The 14,245-nt window shown below is 39.4% G+C and overlaps 2 protein-coding genes across 3 annotated transcripts; both read left to right on the forward strand.

Annotated features, from left to right (window-relative positions):
- The first annotated feature begins 392 nt into the window (after nt 1-392).
- Nucleotides 393-9,353, forward strand: LOC118052743 (lysine-specific histone demethylase 1 homolog 3). The gene is made up of 9 exons (XM_035063776.2): nt 393-572; nt 789-2,830; nt 3,614-3,755; nt 3,892-6,210; nt 6,367-6,460; nt 6,636-7,081; nt 7,509-8,225; nt 8,375-8,449; nt 8,642-9,353. The coding sequence occupies exons 2-9, from the start codon at nt 891-893 to the stop codon at nt 8,705-8,707; spliced, it is 5,799 nt and encodes a 1,932-aa protein (XP_034919667.1). The 5' UTR covers nt 393-572; nt 789-890; the 3' UTR covers nt 8,708-9,353.
- Nucleotides 8,900-14,244, forward strand: LOC118052744 (V-type proton ATPase subunit c2). 2 transcript variants are annotated; one of them, XM_073407531.1, is made up of 4 exons: nt 8,900-9,039; nt 9,722-9,758; nt 9,837-11,796; nt 11,947-12,236. In XM_073407531.1, the coding sequence occupies exons 3-4, from the start codon at nt 11,718-11,720 to the stop codon at nt 12,234-12,236; spliced, it is 369 nt and encodes a 122-aa protein (XP_073263632.1). In that variant the 5' UTR covers nt 8,900-9,039; nt 9,722-9,758; nt 9,837-11,717. The 2 variants fall into 2 exon arrangements, with proteins under 2 accessions (XP_073263632.1, XP_034919671.1); XM_035063780.2 differs by lacking the exons at nt 8,900-9,039; nt 9,722-9,758 and adding exons at nt 13,452-13,630; nt 13,738-14,244 and having other exon boundaries at nt 11,378-11,796; nt 11,947-12,232.
- Nucleotide 14,245: the final 1 nt, after the last annotated feature.

A 14,245-nucleotide genomic window follows, 5' to 3' on the forward strand; every position in this document is an offset into this window, starting at 1 on the left:
GGTCTAGACCCGACCCCAAATTCGGTTTGAATCTTGTTTTATTTTGAATCAATTTTTGTTTATTAAAAAACCTCAAAGCAATATTATTTTGATAAAAAAATAAATTAACTTAACAAACCGTGAGTTGACTTAATAAATTTATAATCCGAGAGTCTTGAATGAGATAAAACCCTAAACTGGGTCTTACAATTATTACCATAAGGTCAAAATACAAAAAGAAAATATAAAAAAAGTTGGAAAAAATAAAAGGAATAACATGAGGACTCTATTCATCGAAAGTAAAAAAGAATAATCCAAATGCCCATGCTAATTTCCAAGTTCAAGTCTCTCAACACACCAATCGTATTTAAAAGAAAGAAAGAACGAAAACAAAATCTCATCGTCTCGGCTTTAATTGTTGTTATTTTCCTTCGCGAACTTTAATATCGCGGCACAGTGTATTAAGCCCCGATTCAAGAAACAAAAGAAAAGAAAGAAAAAAACTAAACGCTAACGTACGCATCTCACTCTCCCTCGCCAAATCCATTGCCGCTACTTCCCTCCTCCCTGTCAAAGGTCCGTTACTCGCTCAGGTCTGATTTCCCTCCCCCTCCCCCCCCTCTCTCCTCGCTTCTCTTTATTTTTTTCCACTATCCACACGCAGCACTGTTTATCACTCGCTTCAAAACCCTTCATCTTTTTCTGTTAATCTCGTTAATTTTTCTGCTTAAACTAAGGGGAGGCTGTTGATAATTACTTGCATTCGAGAGATTATGTTTCTAATTTTGTTGCTTTTTTTGGATGTTTAGGTTTTGATATGTTGTGGTTGTTGCTTTGTCTTGGCAAGTTAATGATGGCATTAGTTTGTTAATTGAGGAAAATATGGGCTTTAATTTTTTGATAATAGAGAAATGGAAAGTGATGATTTGTCAAATTGTAATGATTTGGAAGTTAAGTTAGGGTTAGAGAAGGGTTTGCCACAGAATTTGTTGAAACCTAGGGTTAATAAAGAGATGGAAAAAGAGGAGAAGAAATTATCGGGGAAGAAAATTGAGGCTGGTATTGATTCTGATGATAATGAGCCTATCGGGTCTTTGTTCAGGATGAAGAGACCTAGAAACCCTAAAAAAGCTAAGGTAGGTTTGGAGAAGGTGGAAGTTAGGGAAGCTAAGGATGAGGATCTTGGGGGGATGGATGATACACTTGCGAGTTTTAAGAAGAAGTTGAAAGGTCCTAAGAAGGATTTGGGATCTGTAAGTGCTAGTCATGATGATGGGTTATTGGATGTGAATGTGGAGAAGAAAGAACAAAAATGCAAGGAGAGGGCGAGGAAAGTGAGGATTGATGGGAAGAGAGTGAGAACTGGGGGTGATGTTGTGGGTGATGATGTTTTGGAGGGTTTGCAATCCCAGGGTGCTTTATTAGAGAATCAAGGAGAGGAAAGTTGGTTGCCGGCTGAGAGTTCAAATCGGCCTTTGGATGGAAAGTTGGAAGATTCGATATCAGCCTTTTTTCAGAAGAAGCAATCGGGTTTGGCAAAGAAGTCTCGTGCAAATTCAAGTTTTAAACAAATTAACAGGGTTCAGTGTTTGGATGACAGGTTGAGCCCTGGATCTGGAGTTGGTTCTGGGGGTTCAAAGGATGTAGCAGCGAGGACAATTGGATCAGGTTCTGTCTCGGGTGTGGTCTGCAAAGATCTGGAAGCTGAAAACAGTTTTTATACAGTTGCTGATTTGAGTTTGTTAGATTCTAGCTCTAGACAAATTTTGCATGAGAAAAACCAGAGGCTTGATAATGGGTTTTGTGAAACTTCCTATTTCACAAATGAGAACTCTGATAGAATTAAAGGGATCCCTGCAATGAAGGATGAAACTATGAAATCCGATGACAAGAGACATGGTAAATCTTCAGAAGTTACTGCAGAGGTTTCTGCACCTGTATCACCAGCATTTTCATCTCAGGATGGGGTGATGGAAGATGAACAAATGCAGGACCCTTGCATCTCAAATACTCAAGAGGAACCCATGGTGGAACCTTGTAGTTCAGATAGGATTTGGAATGAAAGTCATTCTGCTTCAGGACATAATGACGGCTTGGAAACACAAACTTTAAAGAATGGGTTAAGGCTTTGTTCTGTGAGTAAAGCAAGCTCCTTGAACGCGTTAGAACAACAATCTAAGGATGTTTCAGCTGCATGCATATCAAATGCAGAACCTCAAATTTCATTATCTTCAGATGGAAGAGAAATTTCAGCTTCCTCTAGCCCTAATAGTCAAAATGAACTGCAGGATCTTGATTCAGTTCCTAAAAAGGAAAATGTTGAAATATCTGATGGTAGGTTATCTCCTGTCACTGTAATATCCGGGGAGGTCCATAAATCTTTGCACACAAACCACAATGGGAACTCCTTAGATTATCTGTCCATCAATGAAGAGGCCAATGGGCTGTCTCCTCGATCTGTAACTCCTGAAGAAAATGAAAGTTATCTGGAAGATGCAGTGTTGGTGCCAGGTTCTGATATTAAAGATGGTCACTTAGCAGCTGTCCAGCGTGCTGTGCGGAAGGCCAAAAAACGTAGACTTGGAGACATGGCTTATGAAGGGGATGCTGATTGGGAGATTCTGATAAATGAGCAACAATTTTTGGAAAATGACCATGCTCTTGAAAGTGACCGATCTCTTAGAACCAGAGAGAAGTCCGATTCCTCTTCAAATAGCGTGGAGGCTGAAAATGGCGGGATTGCAGCAGTTTCAGCTGGATTGAAAGCCCGTGCAGCAGGTCCAGTTGAAAAGATAAAATTTAAGGAGGTCTTAAAGCGCAAAGGTGGGCTTCAGGAATATCTGGAGTGCAGGTTAGTTATTTATTTTTGACATCAAGCTTTGCATTGCATACATTACATTTCCGGTGCAGATTTCTTTTTGTGTTTTCTTTCCTTTTCTTGTTTCCAGTTACAGTTTGGAAGATCCTTTTGTTATTTTCGGTGTTAGCAAGTTGACAGAACACCGATGGTTCCTTGTATGTTTCAGTGGCATTGATTATTTCTATGTATGCTTTACATCGTTGTTTTTGCATACACAACTAATAGCCACCCTCCACCTCTTGTGAATCAACTGTTAAGTATCATTCCAACAACAGCAAAAGATCGTGAAATCTTGTTGTGTTATTCCTGTTTATGTGCTGGAATATGCTGGGATATACATGTAGTCAACAACGTGTCCATCTTTCACTTGTTGCTATTTCTTGCTCTATACAATAGTATGTTTGAACTGGACATGCTATTTTATGGACAGTTATTATATCCAGTGGAAGGTGCCTTCTGTTAAGAAAGCATATTGCGATCATAGACTGGCTAATTGCTAGCCTCCTATTTCTTTGAAATAAAATATCATGATAATCTCAGTTTGCTTTGCAGTTTTTATAGCATAGCTTCTAAGAGCATCAATGTTGTGGTTATTATATTTTATATTTTGGCTCTTTACAGTCTTCCTGTTTCAAAAACTAGAATTAGTCACCCTCGTAGTTTCTTGTTCTCCCCAACATGTTCTTGGGATGGCTTATGGATTGGTTACCCATTGTGGACTATGGACTGTGCCCCTCTTCCCATTGCTTACTCGTCTGCCTTGGTGTGTTCCAGGAATCGAATATTGTGTCTTTGGAGCAAAGACATTAGCCGTATATTACCTCTTGCAGACTGTGGAGTCACTGAGACACCTTCCCAGGATGAATCACCTCGAGCTTCTCTAATAAGGCAAATTTATGGATTTCTTGATCAGAGTGTAAGTTATGCTACTTTTGATTTTGTTCTTTCATGCACATTCACAGCTGATGCCTCCCCATAAATAAATAAATGTCCGGTCTTTTGGTTTCAGTTACATCATGTCTGGCATCTAAATGCTCATGTTGTGCTGACAGGGCTATATAAATACTGGAATTGCTTCTGAGAAAGAGAGAGCAGAACCTATTACCAATCACAATTATAAACTTGTTGAAAAAAAAACTTTTGAGGGAAATTCTGGAGCTTCAGTAGCTGATTTAGAGGACGGGGTCTCCTTTATCCTTGGCCAGGTTAAAAGTTCTGAAAATTCCTTGGAGCCAAAAAATGGAGTTTCAGTGGATAATCAAGACCTGGCATCAAAAGCTTTGAAAAGTGGGGAGCTTGTTACTCCAATGACACCAGATTTACCCAATGTCATGGAATATGAAGAATTACCAGCTGTTGGTATTCAGCAAAATAGTGCCAGCAATTCAAAGTTACCTAATGGACTGGCCAGCTTGGATCCTTTCAGTACTGATCCATCTTGCACAATGCTGGATGGCAGAACGGTGGTCACTTCCATAACCCCAGAGTTAAGGGATGACTTGCAGAGTGTTAAACCCAACTCTTGTGCCAATATAGGAGAAAGTCATAAATTGCTGCGTGATTCTGAAGACAGAAAGAAAATAATTGTCATTGGAGCTGGTCCTGCTGGCTTATCTGCTGCACGTCACTTGCAACGTCAGGGTTTTCCTGCCATTATACTTGAGGCTCGAAGTAGAATAGGTGGTCGTGTTTATACAGATCGTTCATCTCTTTCGGTCCCTGTAGATCTTGGGGCTAGTATTATAACTGGAGTTGAGGCTGATTTGACTACTGAAAGAAGACCAGACCCTTCCTCATTGATTTGTGCTCAGTTGGGCCTTGAGCTGACTCTGCTAAATAGTGATTGTCCTCTTTATGATGTTGTGACTAGAGAAAAAGTTCCTACAGATCTGGATGAAGAATTGGAATCTGAATACAACAGTCTTCTTGATGACATGGTATTGGTTATTGCTCAGAAAGGGCAGCATGCTATGAAAATGTCTCTGGAGGATGGTTTAAACTATGCACTGAAGACTCGTCGCATGGCTCATCCTGGACCCACTATTGATGAAACTGAATCAGGAATTGCAGTGGATACATTATATGATTCCAAAACTTGTAGTGTTGATGGTGGAGCTCATGAGAGGAGTTCTAAAGAGGAGATTCTGAGTCCCCTTGAGAGGAGGGTTATGGATTGGCATTTTGCTCATTTAGAGTATGGCTGTGCTGCTTCTCTTAAGGAAGTTTCTCTTCCCTACTGGAATCAAGATGATGTTTATGGAGGATTTGGAGGAGCTCATTGTATGATTAAAGGAGGTTATAGTAATGTTGTCGAGTCTCTTGGGGAAGGACTTCACATTCACTTGAACCATGTAGTCACAGATATTTCATATGGCGTTAAAGATGCAGGAGCAAACGAAAGTCATTGGAGTAAAGTCAAAGTCTGCACTTCGAATGGCAGTGAGTTTTTGGGAGATGCTGTGCTGATTACTGTCCCTCTTGGGTGCCTGAAAGCAGAAACCATCAAGTTTTCCCCTCCATTACCCCAATGGAAACGTTCTTCCATTCAGCGACTTGGTTTTGGAGTTCTTAATAAAGTGGTCCTTGAATTTCCAGTTGTTTTCTGGGATGATTCTGTGGATTACTTTGGTGCGACTGCTGAGGAAACTGACCAGAGGGGTCACTGTTTTATGTTTTGGAATGTCAAGAAAACTGCTGGGGCTCCTGTTCTTATAGCTTTAGTAGTTGGCAAGGCAGCGATCGATGGCCAAAGAATGAGCTCATCTGATCATGTAAGTCATGCACTAATGGTTCTTCGTAAACTTTTTGGGGAGTCTTTGGTACCTGATCCAGTTGCATCAGTGGTGACTGATTGGGGCAGGGATCCTTTTAGCTACGGAGCTTATTCCTATGTTGCCATTGGATCATCTGGAGAAGACTATGATATATTAGGCAGGCCTGTTGAGAACTGTGTTTTTTTTGCGGGTGAAGCCACCTGCAAGGAGCATCCAGACACGGTTGGTGGTGCTATGATGAGTGGGCTCCGGGAGGCAGTGCGTATAATTGATATATTGAGTATGGGAACTGATTATACAGCAGAAGTAGAGGCAATGGAGGGGGCACAGAGACACTCAGAGGTTGAACGGGATGAAGTCAGAGACATAACAAAGAGACTTGAGGCAGTTGAGCTGTCCAATGTATTGTATAAGAATTCTCTGGATCGGGCCCGTCTTTTAACCAGGGAAGCTTTACTACGAGACATGTTCTTTAGTGCAAAAACCACTGCAGGGCGTTTGCATCTGGCCAAAAAGCTGCTGAATCTTCCTGTCGGAACTTTGAAGTCCTTTGCTGGGACCAGGAAAGGGCTCACTATGCTCAACTCGTGGATTCTGGTAGATTTCATTTCACAGCATGCTACCCTATTAGGAGTCCAGAGTGTTAGGGTTTTACAAATTATTTCAAAATTCTCAAGCTGCTAGTGTCATTTAATAATGGTCATATGCAGTTTAAAAAACTCTAATCATATGGATTCATTCACTTCATGGCAGGATTCGATGGGGAAGGATGGGACTCAACTGTTGCGTCATTGTGTTCGTCTTCTTGTGCTTGTTTCAACTGATTTACTTGCCGTGCGTTTGTCAGGTATTGTTTCTGATTTACATGCAATGCAACTTGAGCATTTCTGCTCATTGAATATGAAGTGCTTTTCTTATAGCAGATGTTTGATGGGCTTATAGAAAAGATCAGATGTCAGAAGTCTTGAATAGAAAGTATGTGATCATTGTTTAATTGTTGAAATTTTAATTTGTTCGAACAGGTATAGGGAAAACAGTGAAAGAAAAAGTTTGTGTTCACACAAGCCGTGATATACGCGCCATAGCTAGCCAGCTGGTTAGTGTGTGGCTTGAAGTCTTCCGCAGGGAAAAAGCTTCAAATGGTGGGGTTAAGTTTTCAAGGCATGCTACTTTATTGGATTCTTCAAAGAGAAAATCTTTCAGCAATTCAACCACAGGGAAACCACCATTGCGCACCCATCACGGTGCTTTGGAGGCCAGAGGCAATTTGCAGGTTTCTGCACCAACCAGAGGCCCCTTGCCATCAAACCCAAACATGAAGAAAGCAAGCAGCAAGCCGGAAACTCTGAAAGACTCAAGCAGACTGGATACTGAGTTAGAAGAGGGTAACACTGCCATCTCTGAAGAAGAACAGGCTGCCTTAGCTGCAGCGGAGGCAGCTCGTGCTGCTGCTTGTGCAGCTGCCCAGGTTTGTTTCTTTTGTACCGTCACATGAATTGCGATTCTCTCTAAAGTTTCCTCATTCCCATGAAATTTTGCAAACAGTTTTGTTGTGGACCTGGAAAATTTTACACACATCCACTCCCTGGTTATGATTTTAACAAAACAACCTTAACTTTTGTGAATTTTAGCCTAAAGTTTAGAAAATATTTTGTGGAATAAAAACTGCATTTTTATCTTTTCTTTTGTCCCTTCCTCTGATATATGGATAGTGGATTGGTGTGTTTCAATTGTGTAATCCATAGTAAAAAATGACATATATATGTTTAAGGATACTGCTTTGCAGCTTGATTGTACATAGACTAGCTCGTTCCTTTACTTTGTGGCCACTTCTTTTCTTATCCTGTTGTGATTACCATTATGAAGAAATTAAGTGGTGGTAGCACATTGCACAGGCATATGCATCATCAGAAGCCAAGTGCAGCACATTGGTGCAGCTGCCTAAGATACCTTCATTTCACAAATTTGCTAGACGGGAACAATACGCACAAATGGATGAATATGATCTTAGAAGAAAGTGGTCTGGTGGCATTCTTGGAAAACAAGACTGTATATCAGAAATTGACTCTAGAAATTGCAGGGTTAGGGACTGGTCTGTTGATTTCTCTGCTGCCTGTGCCAACTTTGACAGTTCAAGAATGTCAGGTGACAACTTATCTCAGCGGAGCCATTCAAATGAGATTGCTTGCCATGTGAATTTTAGAGAGCAGTCTGGAGAAAGTTCAGCAGTTGACAGTAGCCTTTTTACAAAAGCATGGGTGGATACTACTGGTAGTGCGGGGATAAAGGACTATCATGCTATTGAGAGATGGCAATGCCAAGCAGCAGCAGCTGATTCAGATTTTTTCCATCGTGCTATGCGTATAAAAGATGAAGAGGATTCAAACACGAGTTCCAGACCACCCACCAGAAAGCATGATGGAAGAGCAAACGAGAGCTCCATCTCACAGGATACTATAAACAAGGAACCATCGAAACATCGTTCTCGAGGTCCTGATCGTATTAAACAGGCTGTTGTTGACTTTGTTTCATCATTGCTCATGCCTGTCTATAAGGCAAGGAAAATTGACAAGGAGGGATACAAATCAATAATGAAGAAAAGTGCTACCAAGGTTTATACATTTTCCTTGAGCTTCTCCTCTATTTTATATTTTGTTCCAAATTAATCATTCCTGGGCTATAAATGTGTACAATTTGGTTATCCAGGATCTTGTGACTTGTCTTTCTGTCACTGTCTTACATGTATGTTAATTATCATCAGGTCATGGAGAAGGCTACAGATGCAGAAAAAGCCATGGCTGTCTCTGAGTTTCTTGATTTCAAGCGCAAGAATAAGGTGTGTACTCCAATAGCATAATATTAGCATGAAGTGCAGCACTTTTTTGGATTGTTCTTACATTGTATTAACCTTGTCCTTGTTAGTATCATCTTGCCATGAGTGTGTTTTTCCTCTGATGATCTTGGAGTTATTTTCAATTTTTGTCATCTCTGTGAAACTCAATAATCTTTGGATGCTTTTAATATGCAGATCCGTGCCTTTGTGGACAAATTGATTGAGAACCACATGGCAATGAAACCAGCTGTTGAACCTTGATGGTCCCAGGATTGACTCGCCAGTTTTTGGGTGTGCTTCCGTGTGACATTTACAGAAAGTCCATTCATTTCTGTTCCTTTGCGTATAAGATGGTAGCCATGGAGTTCATGGCTTGGCACCTTTGTAAATGCTTGATTCGAAGTGCCAATATGCTGTCAAAGATCTTGAAAGTGCCATGGAAGGGAGGGGACAGTTTGCCTGTTGAAACCACAAGGCCCCAGTGAAGATTGTTCGACATCTAGTATTGTTGCAAATGTCTTCAGATTGCACTGAAGTGCCGCTCAGAGGACCAAAGGAACTTGACAATTGCTGTAGCTCTTATTATCTGGATCGTGAGCATCAACATATTTTGAATCAGATTGCTTCTTGAAATTGGATTATCACGTCAATAATGTATTCTGAGACATGGAGTTGATGCCCAGCTTTTTTAATTTAGGGATTGGCATAGAGGAGACACTACTTATTCCTGACATTTTCTTGTTTTCTGTGTACAGTCTAGGATTGTTTCAGTCATGACAATTGACAAACATACAAAATATTTCTCTTACTCCAAGAAGTGCTCAAGTGCTTCACTGATTTTTCAAGTCAAACTGTTACTGATTTTTCTGTTCTCCAAAATTTTATTCAAGGAACAGTTCTGCATTTACTGCCGCCTTTCTGGGCTCTGCTTTGTCTATTTGCCCTCTCTGTGGGTATGCTTTTGCATTTGTTGATGTACATCAACATATTATCAATGTGCGTGGAGATTAACTTCCATTACCTTAAATCCCAGCTTGATACATGAAACAGTGCAAGGCGATATTTGTATACATGGCATTTGAAAATTAAAACAGTAAGGTCTTTGTTTAAGTGATTGGTTGACTCAGCACGTGGAGTTTTCAAATTTGTTTAATTGCAATGATTGCAGTGTATGTAGGCTGTCACATTTTCTGCACCTCAAAGTTACGAGTCTAATTAATCCTTGCTTGTCTTTTTGGCTATTATCTTACCGCTTAAATTTTCTGCTGTTGCCAGGTTGGGAAATATACGGTGAAAGTCTTGCTGATGCCAGGTATATGCCCTTTTCTTGTACAAGTCATTCAATTTCTCTTAATAAACGTTAGTGACTCGATGCACTGCAACATGGCAGTCTGGTGTGCTAAATATCAGTGGCCTGGAACTACTGAAGCTGTGGTTCATGTCCAGAAAGCGAGTTGCTTTGAGTTTATGTAAGCAGTAATGAGAAAATCCTGCCCCTGGTTAGCTGAAAGAATATGATAATGCTTTAAGCTTTGATCGTCTCTATCATGATATGCTGTTCAGTTTGGCACTTCAACATATGTCACTGATAGTTGTCTGGCATTTAATTTGCACTTTGTCCTCTTACAATCACCGATCGATTTCAGAATTAGGGAGGGAACAGAAATTCCTTGATGACATTGAGTGTCATTCAGTGACACATTTGTTTTCTTTCATTCTGATCTCTTTATGGAAAGAAGAGGGTTTTTTGATTTATAATTTTCCAGGTTACTCTGTAGTAATGTTCTACGACATTTTGACGGGTGACCGACTTGTTGTTCCTTTATGGACCTGAAACGACCTGGCAAGTTTCAGCTTAAATGAAGTGCTTAGTGGTGGCTGGCCAATGCTTGAGCTGTCATTTTTTGCCCATTCATGAATTGCTGACTCAATTGCGATTCATCCTAGATTTGTTTCCATTGGCGAACGTTTTCATTCTGGATGTACTGTATCATGAAAGAATAATATACATCGGTAAGTCTTTTTGATATGCTCAGAAACTCAGACATGCTCGTCTTCGTCAAATGTCACTTTGGTATGTTTTTTGTATCCTGCCCTCGATATGCTTAGGATTTGTTTGTCGGGAAAACCATAGTATGAGAATGACATTCACCATAGGAGTTTCAAAACTTTGCTTGTTTATATGATGTCCTGGGATAGTTGGATATGCGGGTTTACTACTAGTAAGCTACGGTCAGGAAGCATATACCGACCGTGCTATGCATCATATTTGCAATTCACTAGTGTAAATTTATCACTTTATGACAGTTGGATTATGGGTCCGGCTGTGGTATGATCCATGACCCGGCGGAGGCTTGGATCATGAATTGGGCGTGTCAATTTTGGTTGTATAAGGCCAATGTAAAGCCATGTTGGTTCAATAATTTTTTTGAAATAGTTGAAATGACATTGTTTTGGAATTATTTTTTAAAAAGTTAAAACCAACTTTCATCTTGGTTTTGATCTGCTTTACCTGGTTGTGAGTTGATCTAGTTGATGGAATTTAACTAGGTTAGCTCCCTCTTGACATGACATGAAATTTAGCCATGGCTAGTCTCAGGGTGTTGATATAAAATTAGTGACTTTGTCAAAGATGGTTTCTAAATTTGATCAAAGTTTTGAAGGTTTTTTTTCTTTAACATGCTCATTCGAATTCTTTTTTATTTTTATTTTTCAAAAAATAGTTTTAAGTAAAAATAAAATAACCAAATATAATTTTTTTTTTCTCAAATTGTTTATGAAATAAAACGTACTATGACTCAAAAGTTAGAATAACATGACTTTTTATAATAATAGAATATTTTTATAATTTAACATATTAATTTACGCAAGACTTTTTATATAATAATGTTGCTTAGGGAAAAAAATTTAAAATATTTTTTATTAGAAATAGATTTTAATTTAAATTAAAAATGAATATTTTGCTTTAATCCAAGTTAAAATTTCCCTTAATTATTTTTTGCACAAGTAAAATTTCCCTTCATTGATTTTAATTTTTAATTTATACTAACCTAATTTCGGCCCCGCAGCCCAGTCTCTCTTTTCTATTTCTCTACCCAGGCTGGCTTAAGAGCCCAGTAACTTCCTCGGCTCTAAAAATCTGTTAATCGCGAAGCACCGCCAAGAAGCTCACTCTCCAGATTTTTTTTTTTTTTTTTTTTTTTTTAAGAAAAAAAAAAACACATAAGAGTTGTCAGATTCTTCTACGATCTCGTCAAAATCCAATAACAAAATGGCTTCGACATTCAGTGGCGATGAAACCGCTCCGTTCTTCGGATTCCTCGGCGCCGCTGCCGCCCTTGTTTTCTCCTGTAATCCAATAATTTTAATCTCATTTTATTTTGAAAGCAAATTCTAATTCCCAATTTCCGTTTTGATCTAGATCTACGAGTATTAAGATTCTAATTGTTTTTTTTATTGACGAGGGCGTGGGTCTGGTTTTTGATTGGGTGGTTGTACAGGCATGGGAGCTGCGTACGGTACCGCGAAGAGTGGAGTTGGCGTTGCATCGATGGGTGTGATGCGACCAGAACTCGTGATGAAATCCATAGTTCCGGTTGTTATGGCTGGAGTTTTGGGTATATACGGTCTGATCATTGCTGTGATTATCAGTACCGGTATTAACCCTAAAGCAAAATCCTATTATCTTTTTGATGGATATGCTCATCTCTCTTCTGGCCTTGCTTGTGGCCTCGCTGGTCTCTCTGCTGGTATGGCTATTGGCATCGTTGGTGATGCTGGTGTTAGGTAAATCTCTTGACTGCCTTGATATCTGATTACAATAGCTAATTTTTTTTGCCTGCTTGGTAATTGACTTCATCTAATTGAATAGTAGGAAATGAACGAGAGCGTGCTGCTTAGAAAAATATAGATGTTACTGGTTTTTTAACGTCAATGTACGAGTTTTCTTGTCTATGTAAGCCTAAAAGAATGTTTTGGCCGCATTGGTATTTGAGGAGACTAGGCACTTAATTACGTGCAAGTTAACTTGCTGTCTTCAATTGTTTGTGTTCCACCTTGGGAGCAGTATTTGAAGCTGCGATATGATATGAAATACTGGGTGTGGCTGCTTTATGTTTTTGTATTCAATATTTGTTTTGCTCGTGTATGTGATATGGCTGCAAGCTTGATTTAGCTTGATTGAATGGATTGGAATAGTTTCTCAAGCTTGATTCAGTTGTGAATTGAGCTCTGAAAGCTTGTTTGATTTTAGTTTATGAGCTTCTCCATTGAGTGTTTGAGATTTGCTCAGCAGTAACCATGCTCATAGGAGTTGATTGAGCAGGGGGGGCTGTAACTTGGACTCAACCCTGACTTTGAACTTAGTTTCAATCAAATTAATCAAATGTTCTCAAAGGGAATTCAAAGCAAATTTTAATCAGCTTTAAGTTTCTGTAAACAGAAGCGTAAACATAACTAGTAGAGACTGTGAAACTTAATGATTGGAGGAACCCCAAACATCGTCATATATGAAAAGCCATCCAAACAAAAATCAGATACAAGATGCAGTCACTAAAATAAACGCAAGCTAAAGTTTTCTAGACAGTGCTTAGAATTCTTGTTAGCAAAAATATTTAAGGTTGTGTTCTACAAGTGGTTTATTGTTGGTCTGCATTTGTGAAGATATTTGAAAATATAAGCTTAGATGTATGGAGTTTGCTGTTGGGTCCTGATGTTTAGAGCCCGGTGAGAAGCAGGTATTTGATTATAATAATTTTATCTTCACCCTTTTGGTGTAGTTAACTCGTAGTGTCTGTGCAACTTAGTTGGGTAAAATAATGAAGTTTGCATTATACTTTATATGTTTTAATTGATGTGGGGCACGCTGATTAGCCTTCCATTTTCAAGGTTGATACATGCCATACATATGGTCGGTTGTGTTTTCTTTTATGTTTTTGCCCAATGAGTTATTGGTTTTCAGTTTTTTGTTGAAAGTTCCACTTTAATGTTGGCTTGTATTTTGCAGAGCTAATGCCCAGCAGCCAAAGCTTTTTGTTGGGATGATCCTCATTCTCATCTTTGCTGAAGCACTTGCCCTCTACGGTCTCATTGTTGGTATCATTCTTTCCTCCCGAGCTGGTCAATCAAGAGCTGAGTAAAGAGTCCCTCTACTTGGTGTTTGGATGGCCGTTGTGATTTATCTATGTATGTTACTGGAGCTGAATTGTTTTGTGCTAAAAAGTTCTTGTAAGAGTTGTGTTTTTTTACCAAATGATCTCATTAAGTGCCATTGCTTATATGATAAAATGCAGAATTAGTTATGAGCTAGCAAGGATAGCCAGATTATTTTTGCCAAGGTTCCTTGATTCTGCACCTTCCCGCTCTGTGGGGAAAGAACCAGATTGACCTTGCCATCCATCAATGGGTGTCTCAATGGCTGATGTGCACACTGAATGGAATGATGAACGATGCACTTGAAACATGGTTTCTGCTAAAATTGGGATTAGTAGCCTGTGGTCTACGGTTGCTGTGGCTATAAGAAGGGAGCTGTATGTCAACGATGACGTCGGGGGGAGTGGGAGGCGGCGGCGGGGGCCATACTCGTTCTTAAAGCCACTCATTTTGTAATTTCTTAAACAAGTTATGTGAATTGGTCCCTCCTTAAAGTTGAAATTAGATTTTAGCTCCTGCATGGCAACAAGTCTGAATCCGTCACTGTTTGGATAGGAGTTGCTTACCAGTAACTAATGGCAGCTTGGAGCAATATAGCCTTTAATTTAATTTAATACGAACAGTAATTTGAATTCAGTTTTTGCTAAC

The sequence above is a fragment of the Populus alba genome, chromosome 2 (genome assembly GCF_005239225.2).
Source record: "Populus alba chromosome 2, ASM523922v2, whole genome shotgun sequence".
Taxonomy (NCBI): domain Eukaryota; kingdom Viridiplantae; phylum Streptophyta; class Magnoliopsida; order Malpighiales; family Salicaceae; genus Populus; species Populus alba.